Consider the following 23272-nt stretch of genomic DNA (forward strand, 5'->3'; position numbering starts at 1 on the left):
GTGATGCAGCCCAGAAGCCTTGTGAAAGTGAACTCTGAACTCTGGAGTTACTTGTAAAATGTCATGGTGCACAAAGGGCTGTCATCATTGTTCATAAAAGTACTAATTTAGTTTAGCTCTTGACTCAGTGGCCTAATGGCACTGGAGCGTCCACTCTGAGTCTGGGAGGTCTGCGGTTTTGAGCTGAACATTGGCCGGTATCCTTATTTGTATACAAAAGCTTGAAGATTGAGATATCAATGACTCATAAGATATAAAGCGATTAAAATGCTTCCACATGTTTAAAAGTTCAAGATTGATACAAAAATATGTTCTGATTTGCAAGTAGCATCACATGTGCAAAACCAACTGATGATGGACCTGAAAGAAAATGTCCCTCATGCATAACTTTTTTTGACCTTTATTTCTGAGCAAACGTGTGATGTCCATCATGCCATATGATAATGCAGTGAAGGCCATGACGCTGTACTTACGTAGGCTGTATACATCAGACCAGGTTTGAAAGTGTTTGGAGTGTTGAAGAACTCTATTTTAATTCGATTATTAGGCACATGTATGTCCATCTCTGATTCTGCATTCTTTCCTGGATTGAGAGGATCAAAAAAAAACAAACATCCAATTAATTACCTTTCTTTGCCTCATCAAAAATATAATGTCACATCTTTAAAAAAAAAAAAAACATTAGTTCTGCCAAATAACATTGAGATGATTGTCTAATAATCAGCTTTGTATGTGTAAGTTACAGTATGATGGCAATTGTCCAACAATATATGGATTGTGGTTATTTTTTTTTCTGAAAAGAAACAAGTACAGTACTTGCACGCATGCCTTTTCACTCTGAGACTACCAGACACCTGCACCAATGATGATGATGATGATGATGATGATCCTCCTCACACCATCAGACATTTGTCAGCAGCACATTGCCTCTGCCTTGCTGCACACCAGCCTGGAGGTGGAGATGCCGTTGGGCTTATGCATATGTGACACTTAATGCCATATTGCCTTTATCATGTCAGGCCATTTTTGGTGTCTGTCTGTTCGTGTTTTTACAAGGATTTGTGGACCGACAACCACCAAATTTGGCACACAGCCCTAGTCCAATCCAGCGATTGTCCTCAAGGTATTTTCCTCCACCACCTGAGCCTTGAAAGATCACTTTCTGACTTTGTCATTTATATGTAATCTCATTGGTAAACAGATAGCGGATGATGTATAACACGGCCAAAGACCAGCACACCCAATGAGTCGAGCTGTATCTTCCACCCATTGGCTCACTACACAGCTGGCCTGACTCCATGCACAATTGGACCTTAACTAAATAAATAATACGTTCACCGTTTTCGTGGTGCAGAAAGCCAAAGCTATCTGCTACAGTAAGTGGTGAACAGTACGTTCCTATTCGCAATCGCCACACCATGCCCGTCCATTGAAGATATGTGCTTTTAAAATAGCGTTGTGTAACTCTGTAAATAGTGTTGTATAACTCTGTAAATAGTGTTGTATAACTCTGTAAATAGCGTTTTATAACTCTGTAAATAGCGTTGTGTGACTCTGTAAATAGTGTTGAATAACTCTGTAAATAGTGTTGTGTAACTCTGTAAATAGCATTGTGTAACTCTGTAAATAGCGTTGTGTAACTGTAAATAGTGTTGTATAACTCTGTAAATAGTGTTGTATAACTCTGTAAATAGCGTTTTATAACTCTGTAAATAGCGTTGTGTGACTCTGTAAATAGTGTTGAATAACTCTGTAAATAGCGTTGTGTAACTCTGTAAATAGCGTTGTATAACTCTGTAAATTGTGTTGTGTAACTCTGTAAATAGTGTTGTATAACTCTGTAAATAGCGTTGTGTGACTGTAAATAGTGTTGTATAACTCTGTAAATTGTGTTGTGTAACTCTGTAAATAGCGTTTTATAACTCTGTAAATAGCGTTGTGTAACTCTGTAAATAGTGTTGTGTAACTCTGTAAATAGCGTTGTATAACTCTGTAAATTGTGTTGTGTAACTCTGTAAATAGTGTTGTATAACTCTGTAAATAGTGTTGTATAACTCTGTAAATAGTGTTGTATAACTCTGTAAATAGTGTTGTATAACTCTGTAAATAGCATTGTATAACTCTGTAAATAGCGTTTTATAACTCTGTAAATAGCGTTGTGTGACTCTGTAAATAGCGTTGTGTGACTCTGTAAATAGCGTTGTGTGACTCTGTAAATAGCGTTGTATGACTCTGTAAATAGCGTTGTGTGACTCTGTAAATAGCGTTGTGTGACTCTGTAAATAGCGTTGTGTGACTCTGTAAATAGCGTTGTGTGACTCTGTAAATAGCGTTGTGTGACTCTGTAAATAGCGTTGTGTGACTCTGTAAATAGCGTTGTGTGACTCTGTAAATAGCGTTGTGTGACTCTGTAAATAGCGTTGTGTGACTCTGTAAATAGCGTTGTGTGACTCTGTAAATAGCGTTGTGTGACTCTGTAAATAGCGTTGTGTGACTCTAAAGGATCAATTTGCTTTGAGAAATGGAACTTTACAATGCTGGCGCTTTCTGCCTCCCTCACGGCTACCATCTGTCCAACATTTTTTTACAGAAAGATTCATTACTGACTGTGACTGGACATTTGAGATCATTTTTCATATTCTCTGACACAGCTTAAAGGGGAACCCAAATGCTCAGATGACCTCGATGCTGATCTATCCCTCATGTCTTTTTTCCGCTTTATAAAATTGGTAATTCTGCGATTAAATTTGAAATATTCTTCTTCTTGTTCACACTTTACTGTGATGTCATAATCGGAAGTCGACCGCCATATTTGTATTGTATTTACGGGTTACATCGCGGTACGATTTAACTCAACGGGCAAATAATTTTCGATTTCCCACAAATGTGCCTCTGGAGTCGAGTCGATCCATCTTTGGCAGTTGCAAAGTACAGTAAGGTCATCCGCCACGAATGAGAGAGGATGCTGTGCTGTGTCCGTGTTGCTGTGTCGTGCCGTGTCCGTCGCGATTAAACGGAAGAAACAACTGTCGCTTTAATTGTTACGCAATCTCTGCCGAGCTACAAGCACATGTGCACAGGCGATTTGAGTTATTGCACGGTATAAATGGTGTCTCGGGAAAGTGTGACATGGAGCGATCCCATAATACACAGGACACCTTGTCAGCCTACAATGGTGGGACAAAGCATTCGTCGCCCATTTTGTCTGTGGTGTCCGAGGTGCCTGGGCGGTGTATGTGCTGTGTCTGTGCTGGAGTAATAGAACTGATTTATCAATTAATAAAAAAAATCCCTTGTACCACCAATTTAACGGAAATACAAAACTTTGATTTTCAATAGTTTTCTTAAGAAAAAAACACATTTTGCGCTTGGGTTTTCCTAAACACTCGATTAAAATAAATCGTAACAAAATATGACCACAATTGACTGTTTAAGAGGGCAAATGCATTTTAAGTGAGTGAGGAAGACCCTTAATACCTCAAAGACATTTGAGACCCCAAGACCCTTAAGATCCCTTTATCCACTGGTGTTCTGGTTCTCCTACCCTCAACACAGTTCACCACCCCTCTGTTCTCCTGCTCTTGATCCACCTGCCCCATCTCCTGCCCTGCCGGCTCTCCTGCTTCTCCCACTTCTCAGTACCCCCCCCCCCACCCGGGAAACACCAGGTAACACTGTTGGTACATCAACATGATGAACAGGTTTTAGCAAATAAATGTGCTCAAATATATATATATATATATATATATATATATATATATATATATATATATATATATATATTTGAAACAAAAGATGCATTTCATCACATGCCTGACCAAAATCGCTTAGGGAAGAGCAAAATGTTTTGCCATTATGATGGGACTGGATCAAACCTGCAAGGAAATCCAGTTGTTGAGATCACCAGAACAGGAAGCAGAACTCTGAGTTTCTCAAAAGTTCACAAAATTGGAGCATGAAATGTAAGGTCAATGAATCAGGGAAAGTGAGGTGTTATAATGAGAGCGACAGAGGAGAAGAACTGAAATTTGGTAGATAAGTGAATTGAGATGGACTGGTTTGGGGCAGTTTCAATCTGACGATTACAAAGTGTTCTTTTTTTTGTGACGAAACATGGAAAATAAATGGACTGCAGTGATTTGCAAAAAGAAAATGGCAGGGTTAGTATTGGAGTATAACCCAGTCAATGATAGGTAATTTCAGTGAGGTTAAAAGGACATCCAATGAACAACCTCATTATTCAGATATATGCTCCAAATTATGCAGATGAAGAAAATGTGGAGGAATTTTATGGAAAGTGCAGGAGCTGGGAGAACAGATGCCCAGAGGAGATGTTATTATTATTATAATTGAAGACTGGAATGCAAACATTGGAGAAGCAGGAGCACCAGGGATTGCAGGAAAGCATGGACTTGGTATCCAAAATGAGCCAGGGGAATGAATGCTGGAGTTGGGTGTGGAGAACGAGATCGCAATTGTAAACACATTCTTCAAACAAGCCAAAGGTGGACTCTACCTTTGAGGACTTCACCTGATGGGCAACATAGAAATCAGATTGACTACATTCTAATCAAGAGAAGATGGAGATGTGCTGTGAAATCTGTCAATGCTTTGGCAGGTGCAGACTGTGGGACAGATAATGAACTCCTTGTGGCAAAGCGATGAATCAAATTGAGAAAGGTGAAAAAATATATCAAAAACTCCAACTACATATGACCTTGAAAACGTGTCTTAAGCAAGAAATGCCTATTGAGCAAGCAGATTTCAGAAGAGGAAGCAATACTCGAGATCAAATCGAAAATCTGCGGTGGATCATGGAAAAATTAAGGGAATATCAAAGGAAGGGGTATCTCTGATCTATAGATTATAGCAATGCCTCCGATTGTTAATAATGAATAATATCAGTGTTCGCAACTTAAAATGCACAACAAACTGGTTTAGAACAATATTTTCTAGTTATAACCTGTATTAAATGTTCCTTTCCACTAGTGTGAGGAAGTCGATTGTTACAGCAAACAAATTTGCAATTCAAAACTGTAATCACTGCCATTTGGAATTCATTTAACAACTACGAACAATATTCAATTTAATAATGAATGCCATGATAACAAATCAGATGAAAAGGCGGTACCTGTCAAATCCTCTACGACTTCGGCTTCAATTCTCATGTTCCAAGGGAACACGCCATTGGTTCTTGAAATAATTTCTTTGTAGCTGAAGTCAAAGCCGACAATACCATAAACCTAACATGCACACAAACACACAAGTCTTTTTACAGCTAAGTCAGTTAAAAGATAACTATTCATCACTGAGAAGTTTCACAAGAAGGACATCAAAGGAAAGACAGCCGAGCAAAGAGCTTGAAAGATGACTTGGGGATAAATTGGAATGTTTATTTGTGAGCAACAGGAGGTGCCATGTACTTGTAACAAGTCCTCAAAGTCCACAAGCTTCTTTGAATGCATCTCATAAAAATGCTCCAGCTCACTTGTGGCTTTTAGAATAAAAATTACAATTACAATGTTCTGTCTCAAGTGCTATCCGACACCCCAAAGTTGTTCTTGGTCACAGAGAAATGTTTTAATGTATATCTCAAGGTGCTTTCATTATCTAGCATTCCACTTTGGGTCAGTGAATAGTGGATTTGCCAAACCAATATTAATAAAATATTGATAGATCAACCCCATCCAGCCCATGGCAGGTTGCAGTGAAAAAGAACTTAAGGGGTTAATCTATTCCAATTATACTTATCTCCCCCAAAACCAAACATTCTCCCTAAGTATTCACTGATTGGCATTCAAGATTACATGACATTACTTAATTTAACCCTGAACCCAGTCCTTGTTCATTTACCGTGTGATAAAAGACCATATTATACCCCTCACGTATTACCCTTTCAAAAGCAAAGCAATTAATTTTGTGTCTCCATCATTGTGAAGTTCTGAACATTTCCATTTCTCTCCATAGGATGAAAATCTAATATCCGGAATGTGAAAGCCATCTTACTTTGATGTTTGAATGGACGATCTTGACCTCCCTTGACTGAAACCTATCATATGGGCACTGAATGCCCAACCGACATAATCCGCGTACGCGGCACAACAGGGTCACCTTGGCTGTACCACTAACTGCTTTTCCATATGTGTACCTGAAAAAAAGACACAAAACCTATTCAATATTTTACAAAAATGTATTTTAGCATTGAAGAGTGTCGTAGTAAATGCATTAAAGTACATTCTTGCAAAAGAGCAACACTTCATCCAATAAAGCATTGTGCATTATAACATTCTGTCGCTGTCCCTCATTAAGCTTTGATGAGTCCTTCCTTGGCAACCTTGCTGAGTGTGGTGAGAATGATGGCACCATTATTTTCAAGTCGCTGGTACCCAGAGTTCCCTGTCACTTCCCTAAAGCTCAGTGGCTGTGTTTGTCTCGTCTGACAGTTCTGTATTGTGTCATGTGTCCGTCTGTGTTCGTGTGTGTGTGTGTGTGTGTGTGTGTGTGTGTGTGTGTGTGTGTGTGTGTGTGTGTGTGTGTGTGTGTGTGTGTGTGTGTGTGTGTGTGTGTGTGTGTGTGTGTGTGTGTGTGTGTGTGTGTGTGTGTGTGTGTGTGAAGGGGGGAGCAGATCCTCTACAAGTTTAAACAACAAAAAAAGAAAAGAGGTAATTCAGAGGAAATTGTTTTGTTGACCTGCAACTCATGACTATGACATTTATGATGTATGACTATCATCAAATTCACACAGGAGTTATAATTAGTATTTGGTCAGTTTTTGGAGAAAAATCTTCATGAAAGAAACCATGACAGATGTCAAAAGTGACTTACGATTTGACAAGATGCCTTACAATTTAACTGGAGACATAGTGCAGTGTGATTTTTGTGTAATAGAAAAGAAATCGTTCGAACACATTCGTTCTTTAACCTAAAGTAATACGTGATTAAAAACGATTATGATGCCTTCGAACCTTTGCATGTCTGCAACAATTTAATACCCACAGTGGCATTTTAGAAAGTACGTCTCTCGACACATGCATGCAAAAGTAACAGTGGGGTGTTGGGAATGGAAGCTTGGGGGATGGTAACTCGCGTTTTGAATGAACATTTCTCTGGGTGCGAACGGGCCCAAAAAGTGAATTGACTCAAGATTATATAGACTATATAGAACCATATAACTGTATAGAATTGACTGTGTATAATCACAAGTGAGGACATGATATCTTGCTACCCCCAAAAAATGAAAAAATAGCCAAATGGTCATTGGAGGGAGCATCGTATTATTATTATTAATATTATTATTATTATTATTCAATGGTTCCAATTCATCACACCTTGTGGGGTCGGCCAGGGTGAACAATTCTGGCTCAAGTACTTTGACGAGGCCTGACGTTTGACTCTGGAAGGAATTTGTAATTTGTTCACTGTGTCTGTGATAATCTGCCAATATATGTTAATGAAAGACACCTTGGGATCTGTAACATCCACAAACACCTCCGGTGCTGGGAAATGGATCCTCCAGCTTAACACCCTTCCAATGAATGGAATACATATTGATGTCTCGCCCTGGATCCAAAACACTAGGATGACAGTTTATAGCTGGGTCGAGATTTGAGCCCAGGTGAGAAGACGCAAAGGTGAGTGCATACATCGGTAAGCTATCCCACCCACCCCGGGGGGGTTGGAGATGGGTGAGATTTTTAACCCAATAAGAAGGAATTTTTTACAATAAATTAAAAATATATGTCATTAATGGAGAAAGTTTAATCCCAAAAAACTTTTATATTTGTATTCACACAAATGAGCTGTCATAATATAGCACCCAAGGTGGTGTCAAATAGACCTATAAAATCCATCAAACTCACTTTGCTCTGATGGTTCCAGAAACACCTAAGTTCTCCTCTTGTGCAACAAAAGATCTTGCTTGAATGTTGACCTCAAACTTTGGCAGAACTAAGAAGAGAAAGGGAAACAATAAATTGATTATAAACTCGAATGAACTAAAGCAAACAATAGTGCAATAGCCTTGTCGTATAAAGAACACTAAACAGTCACCCGAGTGGTTGAGAGTTCAAATCTGAGGGATAAGAGCATGAAGGCTTCAATTTCTAAGCTTTGGGAAACTGAGCAATATGTGGTTTTCAAAATTATGTATGAATGCTGAATGAGGCCTTTTGCACGTGGTGTGTGTGTGTGTGTGTGTTTACCCTGATTTGGTTCAGCTCAACAGGTACTTTTAAACTGCCAATGCTCGTGCAAAATGTGTGATTCAAATCGTCTTTTTAACATAATTTCAGTATTTAGACGATAAGGTTCCAAGGTGGTTAACTATAATTGCTCTGTTCCTAAAAGCAAATTGGACTCGCAGGAATATAGGAAACACGAGAAATATTGGTGGATGATAGGAGTCGGGATCCAATGATTTCCTGTCAATACAATTAACTAGCGGTTGCTGTGGTTATAACACATGTACACACACACACACACACACACACACACACACACACACACACACACACACACACACACACACACACACACACACACACACACACACACACACACACACACACACACTTCTCCTTTCACCAATAGATGCAAAAATGTAGTATTACTATATAACTTATCTTGTGGCCCCAGAACCAAAACAAAAAACTATATATTTATAACGACACTCACAGGCCATACAACTCCAACTCCCACCCCCTCCACGTCTTCCCAAACATGATTAATAGTAAAGATCATAATTTAAAACTTTCCACGTGCCTTGACAAGCCCCAGATGTGACCTTTAGTCCGGCAGATATGTGAAAAAAATGTGCCTTTAGTGATACAAGCATGAAATTTGGCACACTGCTAGGGCAGTATCTTACAAAGATTTTTGGATATTGGGACATTCCAGATTCTTCCCAGAGCCAAAATGGCGGCCATTTTACAAAAGAGCCGATTTTGTGTTGTACAAGGAGGATACATGTGGATACAACTATATTTAAGAAGCATACCAGTGGTTTTATTTAACTAAATATAGATTCTAGCAAATAAAGGTGACAAAGCATGAATAAACCATTTATTTGGTCATTTTTTGGTGCATTTTTGCACTTTTGGACGGTTTTCTACAACAAACTCTTCAAAAAACTGTTATCAAGCACCATGGAATGACTGTTGTTCATTTAACACTCTTGAACTCAGAGGAATTGCTTCTGTTTGATCCTAACATCAACTTACAGAGTCAAAATTATACAGTGGAACCTCTAGATCCAGGTAACAGAGTCTACTATGATGCATGGATACATGTGTACATGTTACATAATTATCATCTGTGATCTCTCTTGTCCCAGTTCTACTCTCTTGTACACTCCCCACCATAGTGACATAGAGCTGTGCACTGGAGTGCAGCCTTGACACACTTGCACTGTCCTCTGCATCCCTTTTTGCAGCCACACCTTAGTAGTTGCCGACATGCCTCAGTTGGCTCTGGGAGGGTTGTCCAGTATATGTCCCAGCCATTATCGGTGTGAACCCACCCCCAGTCACTGGGCGATGGGAGCTCTGGTGTGGACACCATCATCTGGCCCCAACAGTAGCCGGCTTGGGAGCTAGCTCTCTTGATGTGCTGTTTCAGGGCTTCACGAGTTGGTGGGAGAGCATCGATTGATCTGCCATTCTGGGTGAACATATGCTTGCGACACTCATTGACATGTTCCTGGCTACTGGTGCGATCATAGAGCACAACAACAAAATGCTCCAGTGCATCCATGTGGTCATCTACGGCTGAAGGAGTTGGCGTGGCAGCCAAGGCACAGAATGCTGCAGTTACATCAATGACCTCATCACAGGCTTTCCAGGTTTCCCATGCTTTTTTCTTCCCCCTGCCTCCGAAGCTTGAAACAGTGTCGCATCCAGTGAGGGCATGGAAGAATGGCAAACCTCGACACTTGTTAGGTCCCAGTGCCACAGACATCTCGTGAGCTGCCAAGAACCTGAAGTTCTTTCCTGTGCCAAAAGCAACCCAGAGCTCATCAATGTCCAGACGTCCAGCTGCTGTCACCGCAAGGACCATGACATCAATGTCTACTGTACGGATCGACACTTTGCTGTATCCCTGCCTCACAGCGTCTTCAGCATGGAGTAGCATTCTTGTGTCAGCCTCTTCATGGCTACAAGGGGCAAGACCAGCAACATCTCGGGCCTGCGTACAAACCACATCTTTGTGGTGGGTGCTGATGACTTGTTTGTCTGTGTCTGTTGTTGCTACTCTGGTGGCTAGGAAGTCAAACAACTCCATCTTGTTCTCATCTGTGTGAAGAAAGGTCTGCCAGTTTCCAGGAATATAACTCGATGGCTCGACTCGTCTCCTGATGCCTTTGCCTCGCTTCTTCCTAGTGTCTGCCTTCAAACTGTCTGTGAGGTATTCATCCCAGACAATATCCATCCTGCTCGTACACTGCAGCTGAGATGTGATGTATGGCAAGAATACTTCTGATGCATACTCGTTGAAGGTCTTTGCTGTGCCAGGTGGCAGCATACTGATGATTGCTGCACCATCAAGGATGATGACTTCAACTGCTGGACTAGCAGCAGCAGCAGCATTCTCCTGTGGAGGGACCAGATCTTCTAAGCAGCCAACCAGATCAGACTTTGTTCCAAGTCTCATCTTGCCCATGTGTGACAGTGCAGGGGGATATGCTTGGTTCTCATGTGCGAAGAACTCATCAAGATCTCCATCACGTATCTGGGACGCAAAGAACAACCTGGAGAACAGGGAGCAGTCATTCTTCAGAGATGAAACATGCAGCTGTGCTCTTGACTTCTCTCTGACTGGAGGTCAGCTGAAGAGAGGGAGGTTGTTTCTCTTGATTGGGTCGGTGATGGGCTTTGTCTGGTTGATAAGTCTCTCATGGACATGGGAGTCATGCGGTTCTTGTCCCAGCTTCTCGATCTGGCGTACAGTATTGATAACTGCTGAGTCTGTCAGTTCTCTGCTGTCTAGCACCAGGAGATCATTGCTGTCGTCACAAAATGGGTTGCTCATCTCCCCCATGACTTGAGTGAGTGAACGCACATCTCTAGCAAAGGCTACCTGTGTGTGCTTGGTCTGCTCGTGGTGTTTGCCAACAGCCTTCTTGGTCTCTGATGTGGCCTGGAACTCAGCGATCACTCTGGCCATCTCTGGACCAGACACCATCCAGCAGCGTAATGCAGCAGGATTCTCTGTCAGGCCTACAGCTCCTCCGTCACCCTTAACTAATGCGTTATTCTGCTCGTGGGCTTGGTCGATGGCCATCGCAGAAAACGCATGAGTGGTCTTCTTTACTGTGAAGTTGCCGGCAAGAAACTGCGTGTATACACTTGCATGTTTGGTCCCCAGTGTCACCATGTCGCGCAGGTGAACTGGTATCCAGTCTGTCTGGGCACACATAGGTTCCAGTCTGTCTGGTTAATTGATGTAACAGATGTACTTGGCCCTCGCTGCTGGGGGTCTAATAGTTTGAAATGCTTGGCCATTGTCTTGAACCACCACCAATCAGTCACTGTAAAATTGGGAAGAATCACCACCAAGCAGGGGATTAGTCTTTGGGTATACTACAGTGGAGTTATCACCTGAAAACAGAATAGCAGAGTTAAAATGTTTTCAACTACGAACCCCAGCCCAGAGGAGATGCATATATACACAATGGCGATTTTGGGTGATTGTCACTCGATGTCCCCAATAGGCCACCATACATTATTTCTTTGCGCTGGACAGGACCATGTTAAACCCAAATCAATATGAACACACCATTGTTGTTTGAACATTTCTATTATGCAATCATGAAAATTAATACAGTGAGTACATCAATATCGATTTCGCAAATTTATGCATTTAATCGCGACATTGCCAGCTACCAGTATGTAATTAATAATGGAAATATTCATGGAGTCTAAGTTCCTTTCACTAAATTTGATTTTTGATCTACAGGTATTTATATTTCCAGAAACAATATTCAGGTAACATTCACATGCATGATCATATTGCAGAGCTCTTGTTCTAGCCATGCATTATTGCGATGGTAAACTGTTATCTGTGTCCCTCATAGACCACCGTAGATGCATTTTTTAAATCAAATATGAAGTAGATAATGAAGCATGTGCATACGAGTTGATAATAATCATATTATACTCACTACATTGTGTTTTGCACCAAGCACATATGACTTTGCTGACCTTGTAGGCAGACTTTGTTATTCGTGGCAGCCATTTTGTAAAATGGCCATCATTTTGACCCTAGGGGTAATCTGGAATGTCCCTATATCCAAAATGTTTCCTAAGGGTATGCTATAACTGTGTACCAAATTTCATGCTTGTATCATCAAAGGCACAAAACTACCAGAATATTTCACATATCTGCCGGACTACTTCCCATCAGTGTTAAGCACAAAGTTTTAGAAAGATCGCGCCCATCTACGAACCTTCAGCCTTTCACGGGCCCAATCTCATCATGAGTATACTACAATGCAGACTAACATATTATCAACTCTTTTGACGAGTTCATCTGGAAGTTTTCCAACTCTTAAATTATGCAGAGGCACATCCCGTTCTTGCAGGTAAGTTTACAAGTATTTGTGGCTTCTTTAAAAGTTTTTTTTAGTCCTCTCATTCATAAATCCTTATTTGGCAGGCTTCACATAAGTCCAAGCTGCCACAATTGACTTCTTTACTTCAGGTTTCTGCACATGTGCACTGAGCAATCTGGGGTGGATTACCTCCTTTCAAAAATGCCGTATTAGAAGGAGAGTGAACAACAATCAAAGTCTTTCTTTGGCACACTTGAACTTATCCACCCACATTCAAGGTAGGGTGGTCCAAATTTTCGACATTCCGATCCTTCAAATATAACACCTCCACAAAACGTTCCGTTCCACAAACGAAAATAATTCAGTAAAAAAAATTTTTTAATCGGCTCAGTCCAAGAATATTTCGAGTTTGCTACCGAGTGTTGAAGTTTCACCCTGATATGCCTATAATATAGGCCTATATATGCAGTATATGCAGATGGTTCCATCTATTTAAATCTACATCATGTTCTCTTTCTCATCCTCAAGTTCTGATTTACTGTTGCTGTTGCTATTGCTGTTGACGCCCCCTCCCCTCCATCACCTCCAAGCCCTCCTATTTCCAAATTTCCAGTTTTTCCTTCTGTATCCATCTTGTCAACCCCGTGCATCTTCCCTATTCCCAATTCTCCCCAACATCCAATATTTGTCCAAGTCTCCCTCTATTTTTGTCCCTTCCCTGCTGTTGGTGTGCTTTCCCACTCTCTTTCTGCTGTTCCTTTTGTTTTATGTCCTGATCCATTCTATGTTTGAGTTTCTCCACGAGCCTAGATTTTGATTTTGTGCACAAAAAACCCTGGAAATGTCAATAAAAAACATGCAACTTGCTTCCACAAGTTCTTTAAAAAGGAGCAATATCCTTGCCCCCATCTGGTCTGGCAGGTGATGCCAATCCACACTTTGTGGTCAACTCTGAAATGAACTGGTAAACCAATTAGAGAAATGGGATCTGTACCAAATCCTCCATATAAAAATCAGTTGTTATAATGCTTTCGAATGTAATTATTTTTAGTACACAACAATTACATTGCATTAAATGTTTACCATATTTCGCAACAGTAAATGTTTGCTTTGTCTCCATCTCCAATTCCTGCCAAAGAAAGACATACGTGATAACTTAATGGCAAACATGACATAATACAATGCAAATATCCAGGAAAATAAAAAATTCCATTCACGAGTCTTATAAAAGTGTAAAAACATCACTTATTGTCGGCAGTGGGTGATTAAAATCCCGGCCGAGTCAGACCAAAAACTTAAAACAAAGTGCATGCTGCTTCCTTGCTTTTTAAATTTATTCGTATGTAGGTCATAAGGCATCACCAGCTATCATGCACTTTTGTTGGATATATCTGAGAAATGAAAAAATTCCACTTAGAACATAATCATTTTGTGCGAGCTAATCTTATGGTGAATGTTGGGCACAAAATGACATAACTATCAAATGATCATGAGGCATGGGCACAAAACATTGAAATCTAATGATAAAAAGTCGGAGTATTTTTGCTATATAGAGGGTGCCAGCCATGCAGAAAGAAGTTTCAACTCACTTTCTCGACTAATCACAACTCGACTAATCACAACTCGACTAGCATTGAGTGCGACCTCACAAATTCAGTTTCATTACCCCAAATCAGGAAGTTCGTCGATTTTCCTGAGCAAACTTCGGAAAACACTTTAATGGAGTGTTTGATCCAGATTAGGAATGCTGAAGAGAAAATTGTACCATTTTCCAAAAAGAGGTGAGAGACAACTCGCTAATCTGCCCTGTGATGGAGGAATTTGGATGGAGGATGTCGGGACATTGCCCACCGACATGGAGCAATCCGTGATGATTTTCGGTCAAAGGCTGCCATGGAAGCTGTCCAAGATAATGGATACGGATGTCACAGGAAATGTTGTGTGCATTTTCTTAATCGCACTAACTAACATAGCCCATAGTCCATGTAGTTGAAAGGGTTGCAAAGGCTGCTGAAAGTCGGTGGAGGCCAGAGTCTTCTACCAGCAGCGACGGTGGAGATTCACCACCTATAAATTGTCTGTGATCTCGCAGGAGTGGTGTAATTGTCTAAAACTGCACAAGTCTCGCCCGATGACTGTATATGTCAGAAGAAAGATCATTTTTTCCCATCACTCTGGGAAACATGTTTGTGACCATTTTATGATGACAATAACCAAAAGATGGAGGTAAGTGATGAGACATGGCATGATTCATTCTTATTGGAGTGGATTGACTTTGCAGCTAAGTTCATGAAACAGTGTTTCAGCTTCTATTGCATCATGAAAAGCAGAATCGTTCAGTCACAGGGGTCATAGTACTGATTAGGAAGAGCTTGATTTGTTGACTGCTACATGTCTGGTGTTGGAGAGTCTTCTTTATTTCATATTGCAGGGAAACTTCATGAAGTGGCATTAACAATGAATGACCAGGAGGTTCTCCTGCATATCAGTAATCAGAATTGTGTTGCTATTGACGTGAAATACCACCGCGATTGCTCTGAGGTGTACACAAGATCCGCCAACAATAACAATGAGTAAGTCGGTCACTCTTGTGACCGAATCTCTCTGCCAATTTTTAAGTTGTTGCCTTGTCTCTCTTTGTGTATCTACGAATGTCAATCGAAGAGTGTATCCACCAAGACTCTTCACCATGCTTACTCCCTTCAATCAATCCATTTTAGGTTGGCGTTTGATTCTGGAATAATGGTCCAGTCCTCATTCCAAGAGATTAAAATAACATACAATTCATTCTTGCTGAGATCACTGTTGACACATTTTGCCTAGCTTTGCTCAGCCAACATCACTATACTTAATTTTTTTAAGCGAAAGAATTTTCAGCAATCAGCTTCACTCTGATAAGGTGGCTTTCTATGCAACTGTAAAGCAGAATAAACTGGAAACATTCACCGTGTGATCGAATGTGCAGAGCAAGCAGAAAGATGTGAAGGCAGTCAATCATGACAACAGATTCTTCGCACGGTTGCTCATTGTTGTCAAACATCGGAGCATCGATATCTGCGATGTGATGATATTTTCTTTGGGACCTGTCTCATATACCCTTATATTGAAAGATGGTGTGCTCGCCAAGACAGATTGGTCACTTGGAGGGATTGTTTCAGATTACTCATGACACGACTATTCCTGAAGGAGCTGCTTTGATTGACTGCATGGCTATCACCCACGGAATGTCTCCGTCATCGGTACCTAAAACCATCAATGCTCTCGCAGACCTGATCTCGTTGAAAATTGTCCGACTTGCATTCAGTTACAAACATCCCTGAGTTGACATCATCTTCAATTGTTACCCAAGCATAAGCATCAAGGCAGTCGAACATGAAAAGTGTGCATCTGGTCCTTTCGCAGCTTCATAAAATGATAGTGGCGGCCAGAAGACCCCACATCATTGGAAGAACTTCCCAATGAACAGTGCCAACAAAATCAATCTTATCGAATTCCTATGTAATAGATGGGGAGAATCTTCACCCACTGACAGTGTTGAAATATAAGTGAGCCATGGTCTGAAGTGCCACCGTATCCGAGGCGAAGGAGGTGAAGTATTGGTGACAGAAATGCCATAACTATCAAATGATCACGAGGAAGCAGACACCAAATCAGCCATTCATTGAAAAAATATTTCAACTCATTTTGGGACTGTTGCGATTCATAGTTGTGACACCGACGTTGACATAGTTTTACACGCCAATAGCATCAGACATTGACACATGTTATTCTTGAAACTGGAATCAAGCCCAAGACGAGACTATTGGAGTTAAACGCGAAGTCAGCAGTCCTGACTGCTCTGTTTGTAATGCCTTACCCAGAATTTATTCGTTCACAGGCTCCGACTCCAAAAGCTGTTTCTGTTGCAACAGGAAAAAGAAAGTATTCCAACTGATGGAGAGCAACCTGAAATTGTGGGCAGGTATTCATTGACCTTGGTTCAGCCTTCTCAATCTCATCTCAGCCTGGTGTTGGCTTAATGGTTAGGGTGGCTGGCATGGGATCTTTGGGTCCTAAGTTTGAGCCCTGTCAGCAGCTGAATTAACACCGAGGTTGGCGAAACTAGCACCAGTGTACTGGTAATAGGGGCACTGTATCAGCAGCATAGCTGCATCCCTAGCCAAAGATGCAACCAGCAGCCTCAACGCTGCACATGAGAGTGGGTGTGGCCTTCTCAGTTGCTGAAACACTGGTACTGGTGCTCGAGGAGACTGTGGCTAGTCTCTATGGTCAGTCAGTTGATTCGTTCAGCAAGATTTGCTGCAGAGCATTTTGCTTGTCGTCCACTTTCGATGTGCGGAGTCTGCCTCCTACACAGATGCTCTATATCAGCATAAACTGCTGGCCCAATTATCAAGCTGTTATATTTAAACATGCCTCGGATCAGTTCATCGAACCTCCACATCCAAATTATCATGGTTGAATTGTTGAAGATGGACAGATCAAGTTTGGTTTGATGCTGAAAAAGCAGGCTCTGACTGACGCCATGAAGGTCTTGCAGTGCAGGTGTGCAAAGACCCAATGTGAAGGACATCACTGTTCTTTCCGATCTACTGGCTTGTCGTGCAACGATCTATGTACTTGTAATGATTGCCAGAACAATGTCACGACGATCCACAAAATCGCTTTTGAGGAGGATGTTGAGGGCGATGATTCCGAAGATGACCAATAAGTTGCCTCGTGATAGAAACATTATTCCAAATGGCCTTGTAGGGCTTTTTATCAGATTGTTGTTCCACATTTATACTTTGTGGTATAAACTTCAGAGCATTTGCATGCATACTCCAGTGTGGGATGAGCAATAGTAGTAGTATGTATATTTGTATGCTTTTTGGGGGAACTTTTCCATTATCTCAATTTTCTATTGAATGTGGGCCCTACAGCTTTGATTCTATTCTGAGTTGACTGATCATCATATTTTCCACCATGCTCTTATACGATATTTGTTTATAAATAAATGGTGACTTGTACAGTTCTGTTCGTACTGTATTCGTTACAAAGTCTCCTACCCCTTTAAATGTAACGCAAGCCAATCGAGCACACTTTTGAGGGTACTTTGACCTCAATTTGGAAAACAACATGGGAAGTATTCCTGCTTCCAGTAATGAAGTAGCATTGGAGATGTCTACTGGAATTATAAATGTCATTTTTGGATTCAATGCATTGGGTTCCTTCAGAAAACAATGTATTCCAGTTGAGGAGGGCCATCCATACCTGGAACATGATTTTTGTGAAAGTGCATCTTTAAGAGTAAAATGGAGGCCTATGTGCCATTTTGATACAGTGCCACCATTCATATTCAGATTCAACAGATTGAATTCATTTGGAAAATCATATTTTCATGTGTTCCCCAGAGGTGTCCGATGATGGTCTATTTCTAGACACGGGAGAGAGTTACACCTCACTGCCTAATGCAGCCTGTGGTTGTTTGGCTGCACAATTTTCTAGAGGTACGACTGTACCGCTGAAGCAATGCCCCCCATTACCAATAAACTGGAACTCATTTTGCCGACCTCAGAAGGATGACAGGCTGAGTCAACCAAGTGGTGTTAATTTAACTATACGTTTGGCCAATGTCGAGTGTTGGAGACCTTAATCATTAAGCCAACACCATTATCCATTCCTTGCTTGATGTTCAGCAATTGAAAGGATAAGAGTATGGACAATCCCATCAGTTGGAATCCATGGGGAGGAAGAAATTCCTCCTTCGGAAACGCTCTGCAGAGTGTGGTGAGGAAAGCGGCACTATTGTTGTGGTGTTGTTGGTACCCAGTCCCCCAGGAAGTGAGGGCACTTCCCCCCAAGCTCAGTGGCTGTGTTTGTCAATTGTCTAACAGTCCTGTGTTGTGTCTCATGTATTTGGCTGTATGTCCATGTGTGTGAGATATGTGTAGCAGCTCCACTCCAAGCGTTAGATCCTATAAAATAATAATAATAATAAAATCACCCATGATTACAATGGTCGTGTAAGTTACCATCTGTGATTTCGTTTACAAAGCTCATTATCGGACCTTGTGTGTGACGGAAATGACCCAGTCCCCGAGCGGAGGCTGAACACAGAGAGGAAGTTCCTTGGAGACCACTCCACTGGGATGTGACACTGACAACCACTGTTGGATCCGATTCCCACTGGGGTCCTGTGCACAGCCCAACCATGAAGCAATTGTTAAAATTATCAAATTGGAAAATAGTTTCATTCGAAATAACGATGATTTATTTCCAACTCATGATTAAAAATCACGTTATGTCATCAATCCTTCGTACATCAATTTACCTCCACTACTATGTCCACTTGACCTCGATAATGCTTTAGGGTGGGGTGCAGGTTAAAAACCCGAAATTTAACTGTCTGTCCGGGTTTATAGATGGCCTTGTCAGTTTGAACAAAGGTCATCAGGCCACGGTTATTAAAGGATATCTTCGTGTTGTTTTGAAACACCGTGGTTCCCTTGTCGTCCACGCCCATGACATTCAACTGGTAGTGACCACTTGGCGAGTTAAGAGGCAGCTGCAATGACCAGAAACATTATGATTAGTCATCTTCACTGACTTTTTATGACAAATAATAGATTGTGTGATTACATATACTATCAGGTTGCATGGAACTTTTAGTATACAAGCATATCCTCTTCTCTCAATAACTTTGCCAGCTGGCACAGCTAAGTTGGACCAGCATTGGGCTGGGGTGTTTAGTCATATGCACAAGTCAACATTGGTTTAACGTTGCCTTTTAGACAGAAAGAGACAGTTGGCTTGGTGGGTACTGATGACGTTTAGCCAATGTCGAGTGTTCGTCTGCCAATGACAGAACAACACTGGGATGAAAACCAATGTTCGAGCGATGAATAAATCGACGTGGTCCCAATAGAATGGCTATTGTTGCATAAATGTTGACCCAATGTACAGTATCTGTCCAGCTGGGTTCCCTCCTCACTGGTAAAATGTATGAGTTTAAAGTAAACGAAAACAGCAAAAGGAACTGCTCTTTGATGAGAAAGTTCTATCGAGAAAATAATGTCAGACAACTTCTGCCTCCACTTTGGCTTTAAGAGGCCCCTTGGAGGTCTTACACCTGGACTGGGCCATAAGTGGGTTCCAGCCTACAGCAAAACCCATCATATCACTGAAACACCTCGATAGTCGAACAGGATGCAGGAATAAATGCCTTTAGCTTTTCCCAGGTATTAAAGGAAACTCACCGGAGGCAGCACAACAGAATTTGTTTCTCCTGGAAAGTATTGGAATATATAAAGCGATGGGATAGGATGGAGAGTGGGTGGCATTGGGGGAGGAGTGGGGGTAAGGGCAGCAAGGAAGGGAGGGTATAATTGAATTGCATTAGTCTTTAAGAACAATGTGTAAAACACCAAAGTCAGAGTGAACTAATTGGTAGCCAAAAGATTTAATATTTTAAGATGGCTATGTAAATTTAGTAATATATAAATACAGTACTTTGAAATGAATGATGAAAATATAAAATTTGTTCAAAAATCTATCGAGACGTCAGATTGCAAGTTTGATTTCCACATTAGAATTGGATTACTTCACGTTACTTTTACTGTTTAACGGGAACTTTTCAGGATCCTTTGCTTCGTAACTTACCAACAGCAACTGAAGCCTTATGCGTGAAAAGTTCTTGGCCATCTCTTTCCATTCGGAAGTTCAACATCACAGGGCCATACTGACGGGACCCGTACAAAGACACTCCAACAGACAGTTCCTGGCCTGGTCGGATGGTTTGTGGGATGGTGATGAGGTAGTTAAGTGACCTAGGAACCACAGACAGTTTCTGGCCTGGTAAGATGTTTGGTGGGATTGATGAATAGGTAATTCAATGTATTTGGGACAAGTGAAGAAAAACTAATATCAAAATAAAATACTGTTTGAAGACAGTAGACACATGGTATATACACACAGGAATTTCAACCTCAACATTCATCACTTTATCACCAATTTCGACTCTCTTAAGTACCAGGACTTATTTGTTCATACGGAGCACAAGTCTGCAGGGTAGCATCATTGGTTGAGGGCAAGGCTGTGCCGTTGATGCAATGCCCTCTTCTGGTTATGGCAAGAATTTGCAATTTGTTCATGGTGCCAGTGATGGCTTACCTACTATTCGCGAAGGACACCGTGGGATGTTTAACGCCCAGTAATGAATGCTAGCAGAAGGGATTCCCATTTAACGTCTATTCGAGGGACGGCACATACATTGATGAATCCTCCTGCCTGTGAAACACTGGGCCAATAGATTATAGCTGGGTTGGGATTGAAACCCAGGCTAGACAGCTGACAGGTGAGTGTGTGTACCTGTTGCCCATCCAGTCAGCCCAGTACCAGGATAGCTCAGATGCAGCATATTGTGTAGCCTGGGTTAAATTCCTGACCTGACTCGAATCTGTCACCCTGATGCTTGGTGCTTCACAAGCAGGACGTTGCAATAATGAGTACACTGTCTTTCGGAAGAGACGTCAAAATGGCTGTCTAATTTACTAACATTTGCTGGTGGACATTAGAGATCCCATGGTGTCTTTCACAACTTATTGTGAAAGACAACTTATTTTTCACACTCTCCTCCACCAAATGCTGCATTCAAAGAAGAAAATTGAAAATGCACAGCGAATGGAAAATGGCACCAAGCGAAAAAAGCCATCTCAGTCGTCAACACATAAGTTACAATAAAGAGAGAGACATGATTGAACAAAATCATTGCTTACTGTGAATTTACTTGAAGTGAACTTATCCCCAGGGCTGTGAACAGTGTAACCTACAAAATAAGAACAATTACCAAATGTGGTGCTTTCAGTGAAAAGGAAACTACAAGTAAATCAGTGACATATTTACAAACAAGAAAGCATTATAACTAGTACATAATATTATAACATTATAACTAGCAGACAGTACATAACTTACAAGATGCATCCAACCTTGGCGCAGCTTCATGATGAAGACCCAAGTTGAACCAGAACCACTGAAAGCATGGTGGTTTCCCTTATTTATACATCCCAGCAGACAAAATCTGGAGGTAATTAAGGCTGACAAAGTGACTCTGAGAGTGTTGTGCAAACTATAGGAATGTATTGCGTCAATTACAGGAGCAAATGGCTTGCGGTAAATTGTGCAAAATACCTCGCATACATATCCTTAGAAAGTGTGGAAAAAGTGGAATATCTCCTAAACTTTGAAGTCGAAAGTAGAGAGAAGAATACAATAACGAGAGTGTTAGTTGAATTACTGTAGAGAGATTATGTACTACTTATTTAAGGGGCACGATTATTCCAACCATGTCGGATCTGCAGGAGAACACTTTTGGCCCAAGTCTTTCATGAACTGGCTGCAAGGCTGGGTCTGATGTTCAATTGAAGATCATTTTGGCAGGAATTTGGAAATTGTTCAGGATATCTGTGATAAATCACCGACTCTGCAAAAGAGTCGGAAAAACAAAAAAAGTGATTTTTTTTTGTGAAAGTGAAAAAAAAAAGTAAAAAAGTGGCAGAGAGGTATTTCAGCTGAACGTGCGTCAAATGGACGGCACACACATTGGTGTATCACACTGCATGCAAAGCACCAGGATGACAGTTTATAACTGGGTCGAGTCCTAGGATTGACAACTCAAAGGTGAATGTGCATACCTCTACACTATCCTGCTTGCTCTGATTTAATGAAACTGTATAAAACCGAAATTTGGATGGGACAGCTTGCTTTATGTCCCCATATGCAGTTATTTTTACATGAATATGTACAGCTAATTCTAACCACTCACTGACTGATTGACTCACTCACGAACTCACTGACTGACTGATATTAACGTTCGATACCTTCCTGGTGACGCATATAGCTGAAATTTTGCATGCCGTTGGGCATCAAAGCTGATACACCGGGGAAAAAATCACAGAACTGTTGGAAAGTGTCCGTAAATGGAAATATAAATTAATGAAAATTAAAGAATGAAAATAAAATAAAATAATTTAATGTAGGTGAGCGACTTGAGACAATGAGTAAGCACAGTAATTTTGTGTGCCACCAGACCGACATCGAAGCTGATACACCAGAAAAAAACAATTCACAGAACTGTTGGAAAGTGTCCATAAATGAAAATATGAATGAATGAAAATAAATAAATGAAAAACACATAAATGTAGGAGAGCAACCTGAGACAATGAGGAAGCACAGTACATTATTGCTTACAATGTGTAAGCATACCCCACAAGTATTTAATATATAAAGCTCTTTCTAACCACTAACTGACTCCATGACTGATAATTATCAATTATAATAAAAGATTTGGGCCTTCCGGGTGATGTAGAAGGCTGAAATTTTGTATGCTAATGGACATCAATGCTGAGACACCGGAAAAACAAAATCACAGAACCGTCGGAAAGCATCCAAAAATAAAAATATAAATAAAGCAACAAAAAGAAAAAAATACAGGTGAACAACCCGAGACAATGGGGAAGCAGGGTAATTTTGCATGACGATGGATATGAAAGTGAATACACTGGTCAGGAAAAACAAAATCACAGAACCGTCAGAAAGCAACCCAAAATGAAAATATCAATAAATGAAAATAAATAAATGAAAAATAAAATGCAGGTGAGCATCCCCAGAGAATGGGGAGGCAAGGTTCCTATCCTTACACAAGGTATAATCACACTCCACTTATATATTTATATATATATATATATA

The 23272-nt window shown here is 40.8% G+C and overlaps 1 protein-coding gene across 1 annotated transcript in view; it reads right to left on the reverse strand.

Annotated features, from left to right (window-relative positions):
• The window catches only part of LOC147026440 (CD109 antigen-like), a 76833-nt gene extending 55230 nt beyond the window's left edge, over positions 1–21603 (reverse strand). Inside the window, exons 1-11 of the mRNA XM_085881860.1 lie at positions 21500–21603; positions 21304–21353; positions 20189–20355; positions 19786–19814; positions 18861–19094; positions 18598–18723; positions 13631–13676; positions 7860–7947; positions 6007–6148; positions 5132–5243; positions 474–583 (exon numbers count right to left, since the gene is read on the reverse strand). Of these exons, the coding sequence (XP_085737986.1) occupies positions 474–583; positions 5132–5243; positions 6007–6148; positions 7860–7947; positions 13631–13676; positions 18598–18723; positions 18861–19094; positions 19786–19814; positions 20189–20355; positions 21304–21353; positions 21500–21529 (1134 nt within the window). The 5' untranslated portion in view covers positions 21530–21603. The remainder of the gene's footprint in view (positions 1–473; positions 584–5131; positions 5244–6006; positions 6149–7859; positions 7948–13630; positions 13677–18597; positions 18724–18860; positions 19095–19785; positions 19815–20188; positions 20356–21303; positions 21354–21499) is intronic.
• Positions 21604–23272: the final 1669 nt, after the last annotated feature.

Source organism: Eptatretus burgeri, chromosome 5, assembly GCF_056783735.1.
Source record: "Eptatretus burgeri isolate ZD-2024b chromosome 5, Ebu_testis_v1, whole genome shotgun sequence".
In the NCBI taxonomy this organism is placed as follows: Eukaryota; Metazoa; Chordata; class Myxini; order Myxiniformes; family Myxinidae; genus Eptatretus; species Eptatretus burgeri.